Source organism: Natrix helvetica (genome assembly GCF_964273705.1).
Source record: "Natrix helvetica genome assembly, chromosome: 1".
Lineage (NCBI taxonomy): Eukaryota > Metazoa > Chordata > Lepidosauria > Squamata > Natricidae > Natrix > Natrix helvetica.
The window spans coordinates 347287973-347307692 of record NC_138548.1 but is presented as its reverse complement, the minus strand read 5'-3'; the positions used below and the strand labels follow the sequence as shown (position 1 = coordinate 347307692).

At 45.9% G+C, this 19720-nt stretch overlaps 1 protein-coding gene across 3 annotated transcripts in view; it reads right to left on the bottom strand.

Moving 5' to 3' along the window:
* VWA7 (von Willebrand factor A domain containing 7) overlaps nt 1–11462 on the bottom strand; it is a 49029-nt gene extending 37567 nt beyond the window's left edge. Inside the window, exon 1 of one of the 3 annotated variants that reach the window (XM_081960907.1) lies at nt 11259–11462. In XM_081960907.1, coding sequence (XP_081817033.1) covers nt 11259–11438 — 180 coding nt within the window. In that variant the 5' untranslated portion in view covers nt 11439–11462. Of the gene's footprint in view, nt 1–5046; nt 5426–11258 lie in introns of those variants that run through there. The other 2 variants (XM_081960908.1, XM_081960909.1) reach the window with 2 other exon arrangements.
* Between the last annotated feature and the right edge of the window lie 8258 nt (nt 11463–19720).

Genomic DNA, 19720 nt, shown 5'->3' with positions numbered 1-19720 from the left:
ATCAAATTTGCAGATGACACCAAACTGGCAGGAATAGCCAACACTCCAGAAGATAGGCTTAAGATACAGAAGAATCTTGACAAACTTGAACATTGGGCACTATCTAATAAAATGAAATTCAATGGTGAAAAGAGTAAGGTTCTACATTTAGGCAACAAAAATGGAATGCACAGGTACAGTATAGGTGGTACCTTGCTCAGTAGTAGTAACTGTGAAAGGGATCTTGGAGTCCTAGTGGACAACCATTTAAATATGAGCCAGCAGTGTGCAGCAGCTGCCAAAAAAGCCAACACAGTTCTAGGCTGCATAAACAGAGGGATAGAATCAAGATCACATGAAGTGTTAATACCACTTTATAATGCCTTGGTAAGGCCACACTTGGAATACTGCATTCAGTTCTGGTCACCACGATGTAAAAAAGATGTGGAGACTCTAGAAAGAGTGCAGAGAAGAGCAACAAAGATGATTAGGGGACTAGAGACTAAAACATATGAAGAACGGTTGCAGGAACTGGGTATGTTTAGCTTAAGAGAAAGAAGGATTAGGGGAGACATGATAGAATTCTTCCAATATCTCAGGGGTTGCCACAAAGAAGAGGGAGTCAAACTATTCTCCAAGGCACCTGAGGGCAGGACAAGAAGCAATGGGTGGAAACTAATCAAGGAGAGAGGCAACTTAGAACTGAGGAGAAACTTCCTGACAGTTAGAACAATTAATCAGTGGAACAGAAAATGCCTCCAGAAGTTGTGAATGCCCCAACACTGGAAGTCTTTAAGAAGATGTTGGATAGCCATTTGTCTGAAATGGTATAGGGTTTCCTGCCTAGGCAGGGGATTGGACTAGAAGACCTCCAAGGTCCCTTCCAACTCTACTATTGTATTGTATTGTATTGCCAGAAGGTCGCAAAAAGCGATCTCACATGACCCACAGACCAGGGTGGGTTCTGGCCGGCTTTACTGCCAGTTCGCTTCTGCGTGCGATTTGCGTGCATGTTTCAATTAAAATTGTTCTGCACATGCGCAGAACTTATAAACAAGATGACAGCACTGACCAGGGAACCGGTTCGGAGGCGTGGCAGGCCTAGGTCACTGCCGGTTCCAGCGACCCAGGCCACCATACCACTACCAGTTCGGCTGAATTGGGCCGAACCAGTAGGAACCCACCTCTGCCTGGGACACTGCAACCGTCAGTTGCCAAAGGTCTGGATTTTGATCATGTCACCATGGAGATGCTGCAACAGTCAGAAGTGTGAAAAACGGTCGTATGTCACTTTTTACAGGGCTGCAATATCTTCAAACAGCCGCCAAAGGAACTGTTATAAGTCAAGGACTACTCGTATAACTTTTATAAAATATAACTCCCCCAGAGTCATTTGGAAAAGCTTTTGGCTTATTTGGCTTCTGTTACAATACAATACAATACAATACAATAGTAGAGTTGGAAGGGACCTTGGAGGTCTTCTAGTCCAACCCCCTGCCTAGGCAGGAAACCCTATATCGTTTCAGACAAATGGCTATTCAACATCTTCTTAAAGACTTCCAGTGTTGGGGCATTCACAACTTCTGGAGGCAACTTCTGTTCCACTGATTAATTGTTCTAACTGTCAGGAAATTTCTCCTTTAGTTCTAAGTTGCTTCTCTCCTTGATTAGTTTCCACCCATTGCTTCTTGTTCTACCCTCAGGTGCCTTGGAGAATAGTTTGACTCCCTCTTCTTTGTGGCAACCCCTGAGATATTGGAACACTGCTATCATGTCTCCCCTAGTCCTTCTTTCTCTTAAGCTAAACATACCCAGTTCCTGCAACCGTTCTTCATATGTTTTAGTCTCCAGTCCCCTAATCATCTTTGTTGCTCTTCTCTGCACTCTTTCTAGGGTCTCCACATCTTTTTTACATCGTGGCGACCAGAACTGAATGCAGTATTCCAAGTGTGGCCTTACCAAGGCATTATAAAGTGGTATTAACACTTCGCGTGATCTTGATTCTATCCCTCTGTTGATGCAGCCTAGAACTATGTTGGCTTTTTTGGCAGCTGTTATTGTTGATTTTTTTGAAACTGCATTTTAATCATGCAGCCACAAATAAATACCAATCTTCAGTTATAGTGATGTTAGGTGATGTTCCACAATGATAGAATGATGGGTTATGCTTTCCTAAGATCCACATGGGGACAGGAAAAGGAAAATGCTATTTTTGAATAATCACATCAGACGGTAAGACCAAAAGATCCAAGTGATCTATTTTGTGTGATGGATTGATCATCAAACTCCCCAAATTGCAGCCCCCTCAGCATGTCCATTTCACTGTACATCTCTAGCAGTGGTGGATTTCTACCAGTTTTACTACCGGTTTGCTCGTGCATACGCACTCTCTTGCATGCGCAGAAGGAAGTCCTGGCGGGTGGGCGGAGCTTCCCACCACTGCCACTACCAATTCGGCCGAACCAGGCCAAACTGGGACCAACCCACCTCTGATCTCTAGATCCAGTAACATTTTGACATTTTTATTTTGTTCGTTTAAAAATCGTGTGTCCTTCAACAGTTTACCACAATCCCATCGGTAGATATGTTTGCAGGGGGCAATATGTTTGATTAGGTTGATAAGTAACTTTATTATTGACCGAACTCTGCTATTTTGAGTATACATCTTGACCAATGACAAACTACAGCAGATATTAGTCCTTAGAGATGACCTTGCTTGACCTTGTTCAAAAACTAAGCAGCATCAGCTTGGCAAGTATTTCAGTGGGAGATTATGCCACAATCCCCAGGCGATTATTATTTTAAAAGAAATCTGCGAAAAAAGACAGTAACAAGAAAACTTCGTAAATACGTTCCTGTACTCACTAATACTTGACCTAACCTTAAGGGAGATTTCAATCAGTTGCAGAGCTTTTTGAGCAAATATTTATATTTTTAACATAGCTTTTCATCTGAATCTATGCTACAGAAGCAGAAGGGAAACAAGGAAAATCTTAAGTAGGCGCTTATATGTATTTGCCTCTCTCCTTACAAGTGACATTTGTAGAGAAATTGGAAAGGAGCTAAATGTTTAAAAGACCAATTCCTAGTAAGCTATTTAAGAAGACACGCCCAGACGTTTTGCAAGATAACAAATCTGGGCATATTTTGCCCATGAATGTACTATATACCAAAATAAAGACTCTGGGCAGCATGAAAAATTAATGGTTAGACGAACGAACTTATACCACTACAATGAAATAACTAGTTTTCAGAGAATGTCCTATTGGTCAGAGTAGAAATATAAAGGATTGTATAGTGGGGAACATTAAAATTCAAAATGCGTACTGAAATCTCCCAGAAGTTCAAGAAACGCTTTGTAAAATCATTGGATAAGGGACAGTTCATAGGCCTCTTCTACTGGAAAATAATTTATTGTTTGTTCATTTAATTGCATATCCTAGAATTCCCATGCAGTCCCCATGTATGTACAGATTGCTCACTGATTTCGCTCCAGCAAATCAGCTTGCAAACTGCCTTGCATGGGTTTTATATTTATAAACAAGACCTCAAGAGCCTGCAGTCACGTTGTATAATTAATCTGTTTTATGGGACTGTGAGTAAGTCCTCTTATTTAAGAATGGAAAGCTGCATCATAGATGAACCATCTTTTAGACTTGAACGGTTGAAAGGTTAATTTTAGATGCAACTGGACATCAACACCTTTGCGAGAATATAATAATTCAAATTGATCATAAGGACTAGAAGAAGCGCCATCTGGACTCTTCATCTTATCATAAGGAATTTCATCAACTTTCTAATCTACCAGCATCATCAACTGCTTCAATTCCTCCATATCTTTCCTTATGGCATTCATTTCTCTGAGAAGAACCTCTTTGTTTACAGAATTCCTCATCGGATCAATTGCCACTGAAGTTGAGAAATGTAAGGCTTTGTGGAGATCGAGGGAGAAGAGCAGGGAACGACACGAGTAAAGTTAGAAGATATCCCCCTAAAATTAAAAGAAGAACCAACAAGAGCAAGTACCTTCCCCCAATTTTTTGGATGTCCCCTTATAACTGTGATGGTGAACCTATAGCAATCATTCCAGAGGTGGCATGCAGTGCCCTCTCTGATAGCATGCGAGCTGTCGCCCCAGTTCAGCTCTGCTGTGCAGGCGCGAGCACCCTGCACCAGCCAGCTGGTCTTTGGGTCTCTGCCGCGCATGCACAGGGGGTAGGGCATGTGTGGGGGCCATGTAGTGGGGTGCACGCGCTTTGGGCCCTCAGTCCTGAAAAGGTTAGCCATCACTGCCTTATAATATTTATACTGGATGCAGGCCAGGCAGGGAGGTAGAGATCAACTAGAGTAGGAGCTAAGTTTCATTTCGACTTGGTCCATATCCCAGTCTTCTAAAACCTTCCTTCCATTTTCACCATCCTCTGCCTCAGACTCCCTAATGGTAAGGCTGGCTCATTGCAAGATGAGAAAAGCAACATCCCATAATTGTTCATAGCAGGAGTGAATGACTGTAGGTCATTGAAGAATTTGGAGAGCCAATTTGGTGCAGTGGTTAAGACATCAGTCTAGAAACCAGAAGACTGTGAGTTCTAGTCCCACTTTAGGCATGAAGGCTACCTGGATGACCTTCGGCCAATCTCTCTTGCTCTCTCAGCCCAACCTACCTCACAGGGTGGTTGTTGACAGGAAAGTAGGAGAAAAGAGTATTGGGTATGGTTGCTGCTGCTACTTATGTATATACATAAAAGCCAAATACCACTCACTCATCACAAAATCTCCAGAACCGTAAAGCTTACAAACTTGAAATTAGGCACATATGTTCCTCTTGGCTTCTAGGTCCTCGCTAAGAAAGGGTTTTTCGAAATGCCCATCAGATCATTAGTATTTCTTATACAGTAATTAACACGCTCTGATGCTAAGGAGTTCTACTCCCCCTCCCCACCTGAAAAGATCTCTGTTCCAACTGCCGGTTGTCTCACATTCTGTTACCACAGTTCAAACTGGCAGAGGTTCCACTCCTTCACTCAGGAGCGGCTTGGGGCTCCTTACAGTACTAAACGTCGGTACCTCCCCAAAATGTCTATGCCTTCCACCTATGGAACTGCTTCTGGACTCAAGGCCGTGGGAACGATATTCCCTTATGTGTTTCAATCACCGACCACCACTGAGCCAATGGACTGAACCGGAGTGAACCGGATTTCTCCTGCATTGCCCGATCACATAGGTTTCTCGCGAAGCACAGGTATCCAGTTAGTAAAGTAATAAAGGCGAAATTAACATAGGAAATCACGCTTATCAGAGGGGGTAAGCCATTGGGTTGAGTTTGGGGGCCCTTCTGTTTAATTAGCCAATTGGAAGATTAGATTTCTGCCTCCAAGGTCAACTCTGGAGGGAGGTCTGAAGCCCTACCCAGCATATGACATGCATGTGACCTAAATTGCTAAAGGCACCTGCGCCAAATTGAAGCATTTCTGGTCTGTCTGCTTTCTTGCCCTTACCTCCCCCCCTCCCCCCCCCCAGACTTAACACATACCAGTCTGGGCAACGTAACAAGAAGTGAGCAATAAAGTCCAGCCAGAAGAGAATTGTTCTGGAATGATTTGGGCAAGTGCAATGACAGACAGTGGAAGCTACAGCTAGTCTTCCCCCCACCCCTGCCCCCCCCATGTCAACAGTTTTATTCCCCAATCTCACAACAACTCTCATTTTTTTGTGAGTCTCCATCTTGAATATTTTTTCTTTTTCTTTCCCTCACTTTGCACAAACTCCCTGCACGTTGAGAGTTAAGATCTGGGCTGTTTCTGAGAACTTGGCTGGCAAAGCAGTCAGTTTGGTTGGCTGAGATAACAGCCCCTAGGAGTGAAGGCACATAAGCACGAGTGTGCGCACACAAACACACACACACACACACACACACACACACACACAAACACGCCAACTGTAAAACTGCAAGGAGCAGCTGATAAAGTGCTCGTTCTCTCTCTCTCTCTCTCTCTCTCCTCTCTTCCCCTCTATCCCTTGATACATAGTAGAAAATGCTCCACAACAATGGATCTGATTGTGTGTTTGTCCTTTCGCTCTCCAAAACTAGCAAAACTAGAAGCTGTGTGAGAACCCGGAACCATCCTCTTGTACACGTTGACTGATTTGATAGAATAATAAGACAACAGAATAACAGAGATGGAAGGGACCTTGGAACGCTTCTAGTCCAACTGCCTGCTCAAGCAGGAAACCCTACATCAGTTGATGGCTAACCCTTTTGTCCTCGTGTGCCAGTGGCGGGTTGCAGGCGGTACAGTGCTCCACGGTGCTCTGGAAGGCCCACCTGCCCGCCCGTGCTCCTTACTGTGTTTTATAGCTGAACAGCACCTGTGCGATGCTCCGCCAAGCAACTAGAGCGTTGTGGAGGCTTGCAGAAGTGTTGTTTGCAGCTACAACGCATGTGGGTGACGCCGGGGCTGTTCCAATGGTATCACATGCCCCACCCCCCTGCGTATGCACGCACTCCCCTCCGTGCTTCCCCCAGCCCACCCATGAATGTGCACATGACCCCCACCCCATTGTGGGCCTAGCAGACCTCCCCGAAGCCTCCTGGGACCAAATATGGGGCATGGGAAGGTGCGCTGCACCCCCTGGCTCCCCCCACATGCATGCTCATCTCCCACATGCATGGCAGAGACCCGAAAATCAGCTGGGCAGCAGGAGGCGCACGCACATGGGTGGTGGAGCTGAGCTGGGCAACAGAGGTTGCCCAAAAGAGGGCTCATAGGTTCGCCATCACAGCCCTACACCATTCCAGACAAATGGTTGTCCAATCTCTTCTTTAAAGGTCTTTCAAGGTCCAGCTGACCTTGCACTTCTTTTCCTGAATTAGATATTCAGCGATGTTCTTCAGCTGAGCATCTTTAGCAAAGGCATCAGTGAAGACAAAGAGTTCAGAATAGGGAGGCGAGTTCTGGAGGGCAAGCTAAGTCAAAAAAGAGAAAGACAAGGAAGATGCATATACATCCCCGGAGCATGACATTTAAAAGAAAAGAGAATAACAGTCAGAGGGGATCTTGGAGGTTTCCTAGTCCAACTCTCTGCTCAAGCAGGAAACCCTTCAGAAAAATGGCTCTCCAATCTCTTCGTAAAAATCTACAGTGTTAAAGCACCCTCAATTTCTGGAGGCAAGTTGTTCCACTGATTCATTGTTCTCACTGTCAGGAAATTTCTCTTTCATTCTAAGTTGCTTCTCTCCTTGATTAGTTTCCATCCATTGCTGCCTTCAAGTGCTTTGGAGACTAAGTTGATCCTTTCTTCTTTATGGCAACCCTTGAGATATTGGAACAATGCTATTATGTCTCCCCTAGTCCTTCTTTCTATTAAACTAGACATACCCAGTTCCTGCAACCGTTCTTCATATGTTTTAGTCTCCAGTCCCCTAATCATCTTTCTTGCTCTTCTCTGCACTCTTTCTAGAGTCTCCACATCTTTTCTACATCGTGGTGACCAAAACTGAATGCAGTATTCCAAGTGTGGCCTTACCAAGGCATTATAAAGTGGTATTAACACTTCACGTGATCTTGATTCTATCCCTCTGTTGATGCAGCCTAGAATTGTGTTGGCTTTTTTGGCAGCTGCTGCACACTGCTGGCTCATATTTAAATGGTTGTCCACTAGGACTACAGTGACCTTAATTCCCAGTCTGTGCAATCGGGCACAATGGCTGTTTCTCATGTCCCTCTTAGCTTTACCTTATGGTTTAGCATTGCAAACAACTAAGTTCTTTTAGCTCACTAAGCCAAACTCACATTTTGGCTTCTTACAAGCACATTTTCCTTGCAATAAACAATGTGATCAACTCTATGTCAATCCTCAACATGAACCATAATTGGGATCAGAACTTCTGTTGCCAAGCAAGTTTATTGTTAAACACTCAATTTTATGACCATTTTCGCCAAGGTTAAGTGAATCATTGATATTGTTAAGTGAATTAAGCGGTCATTAAAGGATTCTAGCAACTTCCATTGACTTTGTTTGTTTAGATGCCATTAGGGAAGGTCACAAAATGGCAATCACACAACCCTGGGGATGCTGCAACTGTCACAAATACATGCCGGTTCAGTGGTGGGTTCCGGATCCCGTTGCAACTGGTACGCTGCAACGGGGCCGGGCGTCCACCAAGAGCATGCATGCGTACTTACCGCCTGTGATGCTCCAGCTGCTTGGTGGAGCATCGCGCAGGTGCCGTACGCTCCGTGCGCAAAAGCCCCAATCGGCTCAAATACAGGTAAGGAGGGAGAGCGGGTGGGTGGGCCCTCTGGAGCACCGTACCGGAATGGTACAAGGGTTCTCCCAGCAGGCACTGGTACGCCTGTACCGGGGCGTACCGGTCGTATCCCACCACTGTGTCAGTTGTTAGCGCCCAAATTCTGATCACATGACAATGGGGATGTTGCAGCTGCCATAGATGTGAGGACTGGTCGTACATCACCTTTTTCAGTGCTGCTGTAACTTCAAGCTGTCACTAAATGAATGATTGTAAGCCGAGAATTACCTGTAGCAGTCTTTCTCAACCTTGGTGGCTTTACGAGGGAAGGACTACAATCCCCGGAATTCCCATCCACCTTCAAGCCACCAAGGTTGAGAAATATTGCACTAGAGCAGGGGTGTCAAACTCAATTTCATTGAGGGCCGCATCAGGTTGTGCTTGACTTCGGGGGGGCCAGGGGGTGTGTGTCATGTGGACAGGAGGGCCTGACCAGGGTGGGTGTGGCCAGTTCAATGTCAATCATGTCTGGGGCACCTGTAGTGGCCTGAGCCCCCTCCTCCCCAGTTCCATTTTCGGCTGGAACGGCTTCCTGCAGAGCTCTGAGAGTGAAAACAGCCGCGCCTCCCACGAACTCTGCTTTCGCTGGCAGAGGGCTGCAGGAGGCCATTGCAGCTGAAAACGGAGCTTGGGGAGGCCACGTACTAAGGCCACGTCCTTAGTAATGTAGACATAAAATTAAATGAACATTGCATATTTTGAAATGGTTTATCATGGGCATGATTTCCAAAGAGACAGATTTCGGCATCCTAGAGCATCTCCAGGGATTTGCTGCACCAGTTTTGCTAAGATGGCTTTAACCTGACTATATCACCAATCTCAAATTTTAAAAAGCTTCAGTCTCATCCACATTCCATATTTCTACTCATAATTAGCCCATATAGACTGAATAGGGAGATTACTAAAAAAAAAAAACCCAGTATCATTCCCTCAGAGATGTGAATGTTAATGTTAAAACATAACAAGCTGCAAACAACAAGAAGCTTAGAAAAATGTGGGGAGGGGAGTTATTTAGAACACAGAGTATCAATCTAAACATCAATCTAAAAACAGAACTGACTTTCAAAATTTGCAAAAACAATTGTAGGAAAGTAGAATCAGCAACATCTTTAACTCCCTTTTCGCTGGCAGAGGCATCGCAGGCTGGTCCTTCGCTGTTTCCGGGGCAGTCCTGCCGGCAATTCAATTTCAATTTTCAATTTTATTTGATTTATAGACCGCCCCCTCTCCCCGAAGGGACTCGGGGCAGCCAGATCTAAGCACCCTGTGGACTGCATCGGGCCTATGGATTTGAGTTTGACACCGTTGCACTAGAGGGATTATGCATTTTGAACTGAATTAACTACCATCAATTATCATGAGGAAAATGTCTCTGTGACAGCATTTTCCGTTCTGATCCTTTCTTCTGATTACCATTATACAGTACATTAATATGGTATTTACCAATGAAGTTTTTAAAAAATCTATATTTGGCATTATGTCTATAGCATTTAATCATCATAATATATTCACTGGAATAGATCCATGTTTGCAAATACATAATTCGTTGTGAGCTCCTTGTTTTACATCCCAACCTTTAGATAGAAAAATGCCTTCAAGACTAAACTAAATCAAATCCCCAATTCCATGCATGAGTCACTTCATTAAAAACAGATTACAATCGGCAGGGGTGGGGAAATAATTCCAATTAGGTTCTTATGACTGCAATTTAATTCCTAAAATGTACAAACACCGTATTATACAACACCATACAACTTTTGGCACCTTAAAGAGAAACAGCTTTTACAGCACAGCATTTTGCTTACCCAAGCCAGGATTAGTCAACCTCTTAGAATATAGAATAGAATTGGAAGAGACTTTGGAGGTCTTCTAGTCCAACCCCCTGCTTAAGCAGGAAACCCTACACCACTTCAGACAAATGGTCATCCAACCTCTTCTTAAAAACTTCCAGTGTTGGAGCATTCACAACCTCATTTTGATTATCTGTTTGTTTGTTTTCAACTGCAACGTTTAACCTAGGGTGATGTAAGTAAACAGTGCCTCCGACCATGCCCAAAGTGCCTTTTTTCTCCCAATGCAAACATCTCACTGTCTGCAAGATCCAGCTGAAAACCAGAATGGGATTCCACCAATTCCCCACAATAATCAAAGTTTGCCCCTTTCCTGAGAGACAGCTCCTACCACAACTGAACCACCACAAACAAAACACTTAATGCAGCTCTTCCATCTTCCCTGGCTATTTAGACATGCAAACAAGTTGGGAAACAGCAGAAAATGCAATCCGATGATATTCTACTACGGAGTAGCAGCCCAGCTACTGCACAGCCAAAACTGTTACTGCATAACAAACATGTTGACTACTGTAAAAAGCTTTCCAGGAATTAAAAAAAAAAAGATAACCAATGCATAAGGTAGGAAAGTGAATAAAATACTAAATTTGAATTGGAGCAGAGGGGCTGAACCCTAAGCACACTGCATTTGGGATTATCTTCCGTCCAGAGTCGCTTCAATAGTAAGATGGGTGGCATATTACTTTATAATACAATAGCAGAGTTGGAAGGGACCTTGGAGGTCTTCTAGTCCACTTTAATAAATAAATATGTAACTATCAAAGGAAAATGACACTCCGGCTCCTTTTGAGGTGTTTGTAAACAAACGAAGGCAGCGGCATGGGAACTAGTTTAGAGGGGGAATAATCCATTCTCAAAGGTCTAAGGGCTCAGATGCAAAACCACGAACAAGTGTTGCGTTTAAAAGCTCGCTGATTCCCACCAAGGCTACCCTTCCGTCACCCTGGAGCGCGCTGGATCTCGGCTCTCGTCATCCCCAGCCGGCAATCCGGGAAGGCGACTTGAAGCAGGTGCATCCTTCCCACCCGAAGATCTCGCGCTCCCGATCCGCGGGTCCCAAAGGACCCTTCCCTAAAGCCTCCTCCCACCCCAGCTGCAAAGTTCTCGGCCAGACCCACCAGCCAGCTCGGGGTGGGGCAGAAGTCACCTTGGGCGCCCGAGCGCGCCTGCCGCCTCTGCCTTCTCGGCTGCTGCTGCTGCTGCTGCGCTTGCGGGCGGCGGCGCTCCTCCGCCGGAGCCCCCGATCTCCCTGGGCAGCTGCGAAAATAGCGGGCCAACAAACGCCAGGAGCTCGCCATGCAGGGAGGTCGCTAAAGGGGCCGACTACAATTACAGCACACGTGAGCGGAGGGCGGGGAGGACTCTGCAGGACCTAGGCGCTCTAGCTCTCCCTCCTTCCCTCCTCCTCTCCTTCTCTCCTTGCCTCCCTGCCTCTTTCTCTCCCTCTCCCTTCCTCTATTTGTCTTCCCCTCTCCCTTTCTTCCTGTCCTCCCCCTCTCTCTCCCTCTCCCTCTCTCCCTGCCTTTCTCCCCCTCTCCCTCTTTCCTTTCCTCTATTTCTCTCCCTTTCTCCCTGTCCTTTCTCCCTTCTCTCCCTCTCTCCCTGCCTTTCTCCCCCTCTCTCTTTCTCTGCCTTTCTCCCCTCTCCCTCTTTCCTTTCTTCTATATCTCTCCCTTTCTCCCTGTCCTCCCTCTTTCTCCCTTCTCTCCCTCTCTCCCTGCCTTTCTCCCCCTCTCCCTGCCTCCCTTCCTCTATTTCTCTTCCCCTTCCCCTTTCTCCCCCTCTTCTCTATTTCTCTTCCCCTCTCCTTTTCTCCCTGTCCTCCCTCTCTCCCCCTCCCTCCCTTTCTCCTCTTTCTCTCTCTCCCTGCCTCCCTTCCTCTATTTCTCTCCCTTTCTCCCTGTCATCCCTCTTTCTTCCCACTCCCTCCCTCTCCCTCCCTTTCTCCCCTCCCTCTCTCCCTGCCTCCCTTCCTCTATTTCTCTTCCCCTCTCCCTTTCTCTCTGTATCCCTCTTTCCCTCCCTCCTTCCCTCTCTCCAGCCTCCCTCCAGTGTTAATGGCCCGGGAGCAAAGCCACACAGGGTGCAACACCTCCAGGAGTCCCGACGGAGCTTCTCTATCCGCCTTAAATGCACCTGCTGCCGCTCCCCGTGGCCTTGAAGCGCTAGCCCCACCGAGTCTGGAGCCGTTTCCACCCACCCCTTCGCAGCTAGGCATCTCTTTCGGGGTTTCCCTGTTAATCCAAAGATCCTCTCCCTCCCCCTCTTCCAAAAGTTATTTCCAAGAAGGCGACCACCCACCTGGACCTTCCCCCCTCCTTTTTTTGGAGTTTGCGGGCGGGGTGAGGGGGGGTGGAGAAAACGCGTGCGCTTCCACATAAACACAGACACACGCGTCCCTCTGTACATTACACTGGTGTTTATTTTCACCGCGCCTTCAAGGTGCGGCTGTGTCTAATAGAAAAAAAGAGAGAGAGTGACCCACACAGACATTTCTTTACAGAGGTTTTGAAGTTTCTTAACTGCCTCCGGAGTCCAGACCTTCCTGGTTCACACAGGTGTTGCCTTATCGCAACTTTGATAAGCCCTGCCAGACCACACATTCATTTCTGATTCCTGCTTTTTAGCCAAGGGAGGAAAACGGAAAGAGGGAATCGATGTTATTTTATCCTGCCTTTATGATTGTTTATAAGGACAATATATTTCCACACAAGAACCCTGTAAGGTGGTGTTGGAAGAAATGTCCTTCTGGGTTTCAGTTCCAAGTGGGGAAAAAACACTGGATTCATGGATGTTGCTTGGAAAGATGGTTTTAATGGTGGACAGGATCACATATGGCTTGAAGAAGTTGGGTGAAGAAAAGAGGGCAGAGATGCTGATAGTGCTTGAGTTTTATACCCTCTCTGGGCTTTTGAACTTGAGCTTGTATTCTGATTGGTTGTCAGACTCCCATGGGGCCATGCAGGGGCAACTCTGTAGGCCAGGCATATCCAAAGTGCGGCCCGGGGGCCAAATGTGGCCCTTTTTCAAATTTCAAGCGGCCCGCAGCCTCTTCTCCCCACTAGAGTTATTTGTTTAGTCTTTCATAAAATACCGTATTTTTCGAAGTATAAAGATGCATCTTTTTCCCCTCAAAAAAGAGGCTAAAAATCTGGGTGCATCTTATACACTGAATACAGCATTTTTTGCCTCCCAAAACTCTGCCCCCTTCACCAAAATGGCTGTGCCTAGGCTTTAGGAGGTTTTCAGAGTACTCCTGGGGGCTGTGGAGGGCATAAATGAGCAAAAAACGGGCCATTTTTTGCTCAACTTTGCCCCCCCCCAGCCCCCAGGAGCACTCTAGAAGCCTCTTAAAGGCTATTCATGCCCTTTTAAAAAAAAGGCCCATTTTCGTGGGAGAGTGCAAAAACTTTTTTTTTAATTTGCCTCTTCAAAATCTTGGTGTGTCTTATACTCTGAAAAATACGGTAGTTAATTCGCATTTAATGTTAAGGGTTCAAAGAATGTCAGGCTGAATGATCGGCCCCACACATTTTCACCTCACCAAATCTGGCCCTCCTCGCAAAACGTTTGGACACCCCTGCTGTAGGCTGTCCTGAATCCCAGGCTTGGTTGAGCCTTGCTGGGTGATGTAATCTTCCCAGGTGCCATATGGTGAGATGCAGTGACGTGCGGTGAGGTTTATGACTGGTGAGGCACTGACACAGTGCTGAGTTTCAAATATTTTTAGACTTCTGGACTTCAACTCCCAGAATTCCACAGCCAGGCATGCTCAGTTCCAATTTAAAGCGACAGCATTTGTTTTTCTCCTTTGCTCCTTCTTTTTCTTTTCCTTCTCCTTCCCCTCCTTCCTCCCTCTCTCCCTTCCTCCCCCTCTCTCAAACACACACACACACACACACACAAGTTGGATTGGACTATCTCTCTTACCCTTCCCCCTCTCACTCACTCTCAAACAAACCCCCCCACACACAAAAGTTGGATTGGATATCTTTTCCAGTGGCTTGAAAGCAGCTCCTCTGCCATCCCCCCCCCCATTCCCCTGCTGCCTTTCCTAAACACCTCCACCATTGCAAATGCAGCCTGCTGTCTGGGTGGGAAATGCCTGGAACACAATAAAGCCCACCCACCACCACCTGCTGGCAGGCTGGGGTGAGAGGAGAGGCAGAGAAGCCGGAGGGGAGCCGAGCCTTCCAAAAGAAAGAGGCTGGGGGGAAGTGTGTGTACTACAGCATGGCTCTTTGCCTGGCTTCCTGCCTCCTCCTGTGGTCTCCTCAGTGCTCGCTTGTGCTCTCCCTCCCCAAGTGTAGTTTGATTGCAGGTGGAGCCATGTTGCCTTTTCAAACTTGTAATCAGTGAAGCTGGGCTAGATTTTTATATAGTTTTATCCAGCTGTGTGTGTGTGTGAGAGAAATGAATGGGGGCCTGGGGAGGAAGTCACTACACTTGGGGAGGGAGAGCAGAGTCATCCACGGTGAGGCAGCAACTAGCTCAGCTTTTTCCTTTTACTTTTTTTTTTCATGATGAGAGTGGGGAGGCTGTGCCTCACTTGCCTCACCTGACTGCACGTCACTGGTGAGATGGGTAGAGGGCAGAGGTGGTATTCAGCAGGTTCTGACGGTTTCTGGAGAATCTCTAGTGGAAATTTTGAGTAGTTTGAAGAACTGGTAAATACCTCCTCTGACTGGCCCCGCCCCCATCTATTCTCTGCCTCCCGAGTCCCAGCTGATCGGGAGGAAATAGGGATTTTGCAATATCCTTCCCCTGGAATGGGGAGGGAATGGGGATTTTACAGTATCCCCCTGCCATGCTCACCAAGCCACACCACACCCACCAAGTCACACCCACAGAACCGGTAGTAAAAATTTTTGAATCCCACCACTGGTAGAGGGCTAATCCTACCTTTGTTGGATCTTGAGGGCATTTGCCTATGAACAGACCTAGCTATCTCTTTATCTCTTAAGTGCGGACATCTGCTGTGGGCTCTTGAGGAGGGTGGGGGCTATTAAGAGTGAGTTTGTTTCCTGCCTAAAAACATCTTTCTCCATTTCTCATCCAGGGAGAAATATAATATTCTACCTTTTTAATATTTCTTAAAATATTTCATTTTTCTAGGAGAGGGGTGAGTGCTGACTTCCTACCGTGGCTTGACAAGAGAGGGAGTGAGATTGACACAGACACCCACTCAGTTTTTTCATGCCTAAAATGGGACTAGAACTCATGACCTACTGGTCTAGTTATAGGCCAAGATCTTAACCGCTAGATCAAATTTTCCTCAGCTTCTTATATGGGTATCCACAGGATATAGTCAAAACAAACAAGGTGGCAGCAGCCATTCAATGAGCAATCAATGAGCCTCAAAAAAAAAAAAAAAAAAGTTAGAGCTTTGATCGCATTATTGAAGCTCTGCTTTTCACCAGACAGTCTGTTTTGCAAAGGGGGTTTCCTGAACCTGCTGGATCCTCAACAAGCCCGTGGACATGACCTCGAGGAAGGAATGGATGAGCCATTAAAGAGAAAAAAAATTAGGTCTGGGAAAGTGCAAAGAGAGAAAAAGGCCCTAGTCCAGACAGCCGTTTGTTTGTTCATCTGCAATGTGACTAATCCACAGGAGAGAAAAATTGGCCCAGCGGGGAAAAGATGCTTCCACATAATACAGAACAATAAACTAAGTGGAATCTTGGCTCAGGAGACAGAACTGAGTCATGACAAAAGATCACTCCAGGGAAATAGGTTTGGGTGGGAGCGGATTAGACTGGAAATAAGAATCTCTGGTTTGAACACGAGGAGAGCAATTTAGAACTACGCCACCGTCTGTCGGTCTGACGTAAGTGTAGTGCATAAAATTATCTGCTTACAGTATCCTACCTGTCAGTGGCTACTTCAGCTTCAACATATTATCTAATACGTGCTTGATGAAACAAACAAACAAAGAAACACATAAATAAATAATGTGGGAAAATTTAGGAGCCAACACTTTGCAGCTATTCAAATAATGTTTAGTGCAGAGGTGGGGAACTATGGCCCCTTTGTGACTTGTGGACTTCAACTCCCAGAATTCCTGGGAGCCTGGCTCAGGAATTCTGGGAGTTGAAGTGTACAAGTCACAAAGGGGCCATAGTTCCCACACCTGTTTAGTGGGATTATGATTAACCCAGAAATTCTGGGTACTTTGGGAACGAACGTAGAAATATTAAGCTTTTTAAATACCTACGATGGCATCAGGTTTGAAAAGTTCCTTCTGTGTATTACAGCATAGCATAGCCAGCCGTGCTGGGTGAGGAATTCTGGGAGTTGAAGTCCACAAGTGGCCAAGTTTGGAGACCTCTGCTCTAATGTAAAAACGTGTTTTATTTATGTATATGTATTCCTTTCCCTTTTCGTTTGCTTTTGCCAATATGGATTAGATGCCCTTATTCCATGTTCCAGAGCAATGAACATGAACTGACATAACAATAGAATTGGCGTGTTTACTATATGCCTAGAGAGGTTTAGCTTGGAAGCCTCAACTTCAAACTTACCTTTATTCAAAACCTGAGATAATAATATTGAGATAATATTGAGATAATCGGCTTCCCCAAAGCCGTTCCCCACAAGGTAAAGATCCTGATCACAGGGATTTTTCCTAAGTACCAGACCAAGGAGCCCTCTGCCATTTCAAAACACGTTTTTGATCACCTGGTGCATTGAAAATTTTCAGCAATGTGATTTAAGACTGATAAGTATTGCTCTGCTGTTGCTATTATTAAACCGCTAAGAGTTGGAAATATTTTCATTAATCGGCTGCAAATGGATCAGCAGAACCATAGAGCTTCAAGAGACTGTGATGTAATTCAACATTCATAATAAAATAAATAGGGCTGGTTAGAGTTCAAATGAGTGAAGCAGCAGAAAAGCATTCATAACAACTAAATGTAAACTGCCAGCTACAAGCTCCTCCATTAGCAGTGAAAAGAACTGGATTACAGGAGGGCTTTTAAGATGAAATTTGAAACCTCTGCTATAAATATCTGGCATCTATTGGTCCTAAATGAGAAATAGTTCAGTGGCTGGAATTGTTGCGCCTCTATCCTTTTTCTTCTCCATAAATCTTGCTAGAGAGAACTCCCGTCAGAATTGTGCTTGGAAATAATTGCTTTTGGCCTTAGATAGCTACCAACAACCCTGAGAATTATGCTGAAGTAGGAAAGGCATGGAATCAGATAAAAGTATTTTTGAAGGATGCTTAGAAACAGATAAATTTACCTGGTGCTAAACGCATAGCCTATTTGGCCATATAGTGTTAGGACAAGTGTTAAAATGAGTGTGATCTGGAGAGAAGATAGTTGTCTATTCACGCTTGTCCTAAATCATTTCTGTGACCTTAGTTCTACACTAACTCTGAACCATGGTATTGCAGTGAAAAAGTGGAAATATTGAAAACTCTGAAATCTCCCAATTTTTGCCCTTTCATTAACAATATTTTTTACACATCTATCTTTGCAGTTGCTATAAATAAAAAACGACTCGATGGCACTTAGAGGTAACTCTTGACTTACAACTGCAAATGGAGCCCAATATTTCTGTTCTGACCTAGGCTTCCCCAAAAAGCCCGAGGGAGAGTCCTGGTCCTGACAAAACCCCTTTTATTAAACAAATGTGAATTCCTCTCGTTCACATTCAGCAAGGCCTGGCAAACGGTCCTTCAAAGGAATGTTTATGACTACAGACCTTATCTAGCTTGGAAAGCTGCCAGGTAAATATTTTCCAAATGAGGTGCTGTGCAAGGAAAGACTGGGCACAGAGTCTCTGAGATTCATGGACAGATCTTCACACTCCTGAAACGAATCTAACGACCAAATAAACTAATTGTTTCCTGCAAAAGCCCACTCCCCTTTCGCTCCTCTTTTATTTCTTATGGGAGGGGCCAATCACTTTCCACCTGTGCCTTTACTCCCAAGTCGACCCTGATTTCTGAGTTGTTGTTTTCCTCTGGCAGCTCTGCACATGCGCACACTGGGAACAGGCTCTAGCTGTTCCTCTGCCTCACTGCTGTCTAACTCCGTAGGCACCTGATCACTGCCCAGACGGCCTCCGCCCCATCTCTGCCTCTGATGCAGAGCCCTCATCAGAGTCTTCCCCAGCCCCCAGGACTGGCCCATGCTCCTCCCCAACCTCCTCACTGTCCGAATCTGCTGCCAGCTCTGCTGTCCACTGGCAGGCCACAACAATTTCTGTTGTAAGCAAGGCAGTTGTTAAGTGAGATGTGTCCCATTTTACAACCTTTTTTTGCTGCAATTGTTAAGCAAATTGCTACAATTGTTAAGTGAATCAAGTGGTTGTTAAGTGAATCTGGCTTTCCCCATTGACTATGCTTGTCAGAGGCCAGCTGGGAAGGTTACAAATGGTGATCACATGATCCCAGGACACTGCAAACATCGTAATTACATGCCAATTTTCAAGTGCCCAAGTTTTGCTCACGTGCCGTTGGGGCTGCTGAAAGTCATGTGTGTGAAAAACGGATGTAAGTCACCTTTATCAGTGCCGTTGTAACTTTGAAAGGTCACTAAAATGAATGGTTCTAAATCAAGGACTACCCGTAATCAATCAATCAATCAATCAATCAATCACAAGGCATCTGTGAAATCTAAAGGACAACAGAGACTTTCCAATGGGACTTCATCCTTTTCTCACCATTGGCCTAAGTCTAGAGTTCAGGTCAGACAAAGACAGAGATTTTCAACCTTGGCAGGTTTAAGTTGGATGGACTTTCCGTGGGCAGCCTAGATCAGCGATGGCGAACTTTTTTTGGCTCGTGTGCCACAAATGGGGGGAGCGCAGGGGGGTTGTGTGCATGCGTGCCGCACCCATAATGCAATGCGTGACCCCCAGTGCGCATGCGCACACAAAAGGCACTTCCCCCCCATTTTTACATGCTTTTTTCACCCTCCCCAGGCTCCAGAGGCTTTATAGGAGCCTGGGGAGGGCGAAAAGAGCATCCCCCCCCCCCCCCCCCCCGGAGGCTTCAGGTATCGTTCAAAGGCTTCGCTGAAGCCTTCGGAACTCTCAAAACAACCCTCCGTGCAAACCGGAAGTCACTTCCGGTTTGCTCGGAGGGTCGTTTTAAGCACTCCGAAGGGTTCAGGGACCGTCCGGAGGCTTCCCTGATGCATCCGGAGCGCTCAAAACGATCCTCCGGTTTGCTCGGAGGGTCATTTTGAGCGCTCCGAAGGCTCCGGAGGGCCTCCGGGGGGGGGGGAGGCTCTTTTCGCCCTCCCCAGGCTCCTATAAAGCCTCTGGAGCCTGGGGAGGGTGAAAAATGGCTTTTAAAAATGGTGAACTCAGCTGGCAGCGCGCGCATGCACGCTGCCCAGCTGACAAGGCAACGCCTTGCGTGCCCTGAAAATTGGCTCCGCGTGCCACCTGTGGCACGCGTGCCATAGGTTCGCCATCACTGGCCTAGATGATCTTTATAGCCCCTTCCAACTTCCCAACTTTATGGCTCTATGACTTTATTTAATTCTTGCACCTTGAGAGCAGGTTTAAAGGACACACTTTGCTTGAGGCGACTCAGTCTCCTTTCTGCAAACACCAAGGATAA